The 5011-nt window shown below is 44.2% G+C and overlaps 1 protein-coding gene across 1 annotated transcript; it reads left to right on the forward strand.

The window, feature by feature from the left end:
- On the forward strand, positions 1-3587 carry LOC117612400. The gene is given in 5 exon segments (XM_034341091.1): positions 1-224; positions 1334-1505; positions 2866-3013; positions 3016-3308; positions 3351-3587. Coding segments are annotated over 5 exon segments (1074 nt in total).
- Positions 3588-5011: the final 1424 nt, after the last annotated feature.

The following is a 5011-nucleotide window of genomic DNA, read 5'->3' on the forward strand; positions in this document are numbered from 1 at the left end:
ATGAGGGTGCCGAAGGTGAAGGGGTTGCTGAAGGCACAAAGTTGCATGTCGCAAGGTGATGTGGCTGGGCACGAGGGTGCCGAAGGCATAAGAATTGAATGTCGTAAAGGCGATGGGCCTAGGCATGAGGGTGAGCATAGTGACACAAAACTTGCGTGTTTGCAAGGCGATGTGCTTAATCACGGGGGTGCCAAAGGCAAAGAGGATGCCGAAGGTAGCACAAAGTTTGCATGTCACAAGGCAATGTGGCTAGGCACGAGGGTGTTGAAGGCATAAGAATTGCATGTCGCAAGGCGATGGGCCTAGGCACGAGGGTGCACACGATGACACAAAGCTTGCATGTTTGCAAGGCAATGTGCTTAGGCATGGGGTGCGGAAGGCAAAGAGGATGCCGAAGGTGACACAAAGCTTGCATGTCACAAGGCAATGTGGCTAGGCACGAGGGTGCCGAAGGTGACACAAAGGTTGCGTGTTGCAAGGCAATGTGCTTGGGCACGGGGGGTGCCCAAGGCAACACAAAGCTTGCATGTTGCAAGGCAATGTGCTTAGGCACTGGGGTGTCAAAGGTGATACAAAACTTGCCTGTTGCAAAGCAATGTGGCTAGGCACGAAGGTGCCGAAGGCGGCACAAAGTTTGCATGTTGCAAGGAAATGTGCTTGGGCACGAGGAGTGCCGAAGGCAAATGGTATGCCGAAGGCGACACAAAACTTGCATGTTGCAAGGCAATGTGCTTAGGCATGCAGGTGTCGAGGGTATAAAACTTGCTCACGAGAGAATGTGCCGAATGGCAAAATTTTGCGTGTCGCAAGCCGATGTGGGTAGGCAAAGGGGGTGCCGAAGGCATTAGATAAAATGCCAAAGGGCACGGGTGCCGAAGGCTCAAAGCTTGCATGGCGTAAGGCGGTGTGCCTAGACATGAGGTTGTCAAAGGCGCAAAGTTTGCATGTGAAGAAAATTTCCGATGGGCATGAAACTTGGCAAGGTGCCGAAGGGAAAAAATGCAAATGTGCTAGTCCCTCAAGTTGGCAAGCTAGAAGTTGGGTCAACACTTGGAAGTTATGGTAAAAGCTGTGTGAGCCTTGAGAACTGTTGGTAGCTGGGTACCTAGGCGTTCGGCAAGGAGAAGTTAAGTGACCACTTGGGTTTTCGTTATGAGAAAGGCTAGACCTTCGGCAATGATGGGCTTGGGGTGCGCACGGCTTGAAAGGAGGAAGAGCCCAAGGAGGTTTGGTGTGGCTCTTGGGTAAATGTGAGCTATCTTTCTCCTTTCATGTCCCTTGCCGTTCGGCAAGGTCTCCCCCTTTCTTCTTGTTTTTTTTTTTTTTTCAACAGGGTGTTGTTCGGTTATTTGCAGTTTGGTTTGGGCTATGGAGGTCGACACAAAGTAGTTGCTGATCGGTGGTTTGACTCCTATGAGTTTGGTAAAAGATGGCTACTGACCGGTAGCTTTGGAGCATGGCGTCCTTGCGGTGGTCTCGCCAAGGATGGTCTCTTCGGTACTTTGGTGCTTTGAGGAGAAAGTTCTCCTAGAGCTTTCTAGAGCTGATGGAGAATTGGCAGCAAGCATGGTTGCCATTCGAACAGCAGCTGTGGGTCCTTGCCATATTCCTTGCCTTGTGCTGTAGTGCAGATGGTGGTGCATGTAAATACCTCCAAGGCTGGGCAATGTTGTCCAACGTCATTTGGACCACACATGGGTTTTAGCTTATTCAATTAATACTAATATTTTAATAGAACATATAACCTTGACATGTGCCAAATAAAAGAGATGTGGTATGCTTCACTTATCTCTTGGAAGTGAATTTCCTGGGCTTCCCTTTGGATTGAAATATTAGCTTGCCTCCTTGTCCATGCAAGCCATGCGAAGTGACATTCTTGGTGAATTGGAATATTTGGCAACCTTCAAGTTGAAACTATTCAAAGTGACCGAATAGTGTGTTGATTCAGCAAATGCACACGTCTTCGGCTTATTGGCACCTCGAGACCTTATGTTTGCTTCCGCACAGATGGTGCTGAACGATAAGCTTAAAAGGTGATGGTTGCAAGGGTGCCGAAGGGCACTGAAGGAAGGGAGAACGACAAAGGCTTTTTGTGTCAATTTCCACAGACGGCGCCAAACTGTTGATGTTCTTTTTGGGAGGGTCAACTTAGATAGAGGTGGAATGGTGGATGATGGATGATGGGTGAATGTGAGGACCTTCAGCATGTGTGTGAAGATATGGGCAAGCGATAAATATACAGAAGACAAGATATACGTGGTTCACCCTTAATGAGTGGGCTGCGTTCACGGAGAAGGATGTTCTCATTATGATAATATTTGTTTACATTTGTACAAGGGGTTGAACCCAAATATAAAGGTAACAAGTGAGAAGTCCGGCCCAGCGATCTCCTCCTACGTGGAGAGTGGTCTCCTCTTCTAGGTGAGGGGGAGTCTTCACTTCTTGTAATATTCCAATGTGGGATTCTTTACCCTGCTTAGAGTTGCTTCTTGTGGTAAGGCTTCTTTGGCTAAGGTGATGACCACTCGAAGCATGGCACATGGCTGATCTCGCATAGCTAGTTGCTTAGTTGGTAACGGTACCAACAGTCTTCATTTCTGTTTTGATTTTTTAAAACTTTTTTTTTCTTTTTACTTTGAAAGTCACATCACACAGAAAGTTCTACATCTGAATTCGGAGATGAGAATTTTTCTGTTGGCATTTGGGACCATAAGGAAGTGACGTGATGGACATATGAAGCTTCAAACTCAAGTATTTTTTGCTACAATTGATCAGCGGACCCTGGTTGCAGTCATTGTAGATTGGATGAAATCCAACAGAAATGAGATAACGAGGCCTATATAGAGTGTTTCCCTTATAAATAAGCACTTTGATCTTGAGACCATCCTTCAAGCTAAAATTCGTCCTCTGTTTGTAGTTCCAGAGAAGTCTTTCATAGGATTCTTCCATCCTGAAGAACTAGAAAACAGGGATTTTGAGTTCCTTCAGGGTGCCATTTCCTTCGATAGCAACTGGATGAGATCAGTCGTTCTGCATCAGAATGTGCCTGCAATATTTAACCTCTGGTCTACATTGTGAGTTGGAACGACCATTTCTTTGTATTTAAGATAGAGCAGGATGCTTTCTACATAATTGACACATTAGGGGAGAGGTTGTATGAAGGTTGCAACCAGGCCTATATCCTGAAATTTGACAAAGACACAACAATCCAAATATTACCAAGTGAGGCCAAAGCATCATATGAGAAATCTGGAAATCGGGTGCGACCGAACAACTGTAAGGAAACTAAAGCTGAAGGGGCTCTTGTAGTGACCCGAAAAGATTTAGAAAACAGTGATGTGGAAGAGGAGGTTGTATGCAAAGGAAGAGAAGCTTGCAAAGATTTTATTAAGAGCTTTTTGGCTGTTATCCCTATAAGGGAATTGCTGGCGGATCTTAAGAAGGGTTTGATGGCATCAACACCTCTTCGTCATCGGCTACAAATTGAATTCCATTGTACCAAGCTCTTGCAGTCAATGGATGAATATTCTGTAAGAGAAACAGCAGCTGCTGCACCAGCAATGGCAATGGCATTGGCAGTTGCATAATGACTTTACATAGTTTCCAGCAATCGTTAGTACCCCGAGGTTTTTTTAAATGAATCAAGAATGAGAGCTCAATGTAAATAGAGAACTGATAACACATGATTTCTTTGTTTATTATTATGAGCAATAACTTCTCATGTACAAGAACATTAATGCTAAGTAAATAATGTTTTCTAATATTGCATATACTAATGAAGGTGCATACAAAGCAGGGGGCTTGTAGCTCAAGTGGTTAAGAGATACCTCTGCATCCGAGGTCCTAGGTTCGATTCTCTCCTCTCCCAATATCACTTGTATCCACACAATAAAATTATGAACGTAAGTACAAGGCTTGACAGCACTCTTCCATTGACATCCTTAATTGTCTCATTTTTGGAAAGGAATATGTGAGGTGGCGATCACATGCAGATTGTTCCTTCTCTCCGTGATTCCAAAATTCTCAGCTGTGTCAAGGGCTTCTGATTTAGTACCATTTCTAAGTTCCCAGTTGAAGCGACACAAGAGTTGAGTGAGTCCAAGCTCAATGTTTGAAGTAGCGAATGCGATGCCTGGACAAATCCTGTACCTGCACCAAATGGGAGCAACTCGGAACTGTTCCCTTTGAAGCCTAACCTTCAAAACGTTCTGGTTGAAAGCATTCCGGATCAGCCCACATTTTTGGATCTCTCCCTATTGCCTATTCATTGACAAGGATTTTGGCCTTAGCTGGGTATTATATATCCACTAATCTTACATCTTTCCTTTTCTTCTCTTGGGATGAAAGGACCCGGAGGGTGTAGTCGAAATGTTTCTTTGATGACTAGTTTCAAGTAATCTAGCTTTTGAACGTCTTCCTTTTCAATTTTGTTCTTTCCCTTGAACGCTTGTCAGACCTCGGATTGTGCCTTCTCCATTACTCTCGAGTTTCTTAGTAGCTCTGACATTGCCCGTTCGATTGTTGTTGCTGAAGATTCACTGCCTGCAGAGTAAATGTCCAAAAAACATGGTGAAGTCACAATGGATTATACTGTTGTACAATAAAAAGGTTTTATTGTTTGTCTGTATACAGGTCTTACCAAGGCGACCGCTTTGATTTGATTGGTTGTGAGATGAAACTCAGGCTTATTAGCTTAATCATAATTAAGCAGCGTGTCCACCAGATCTTGCTCATCACCATTGGTGTTGTTACTAGCTTTTCTCTTCATCTTATGTTTTTTTCAGCAATGCAGGCTTTATCCCACTCATGAAACAAAGGAATGTAAGGGAAGGATACAAATCAGCGATGTTAAAGTCTCCAACAAGAGGTATGATTTCGCCAACCAATGTGGTATAACCGTTGAGGAGAGAGAAGAGAGATTCTTCTCTAACTGCCTCAATACAAAACTCAATCCTAGCCATTGAACTATCATCCTATAAGATGATTACACTTGTCTCAATCTAACACCACA

The sequence above is a fragment of the Prunus dulcis genome, unplaced genomic scaffold (genome assembly GCF_902201215.1).
Source record: "Prunus dulcis unplaced genomic scaffold, ALMONDv2, whole genome shotgun sequence".
Lineage (NCBI taxonomy): Eukaryota > Viridiplantae > Streptophyta > Magnoliopsida > Rosales > Rosaceae > Prunus > Prunus dulcis.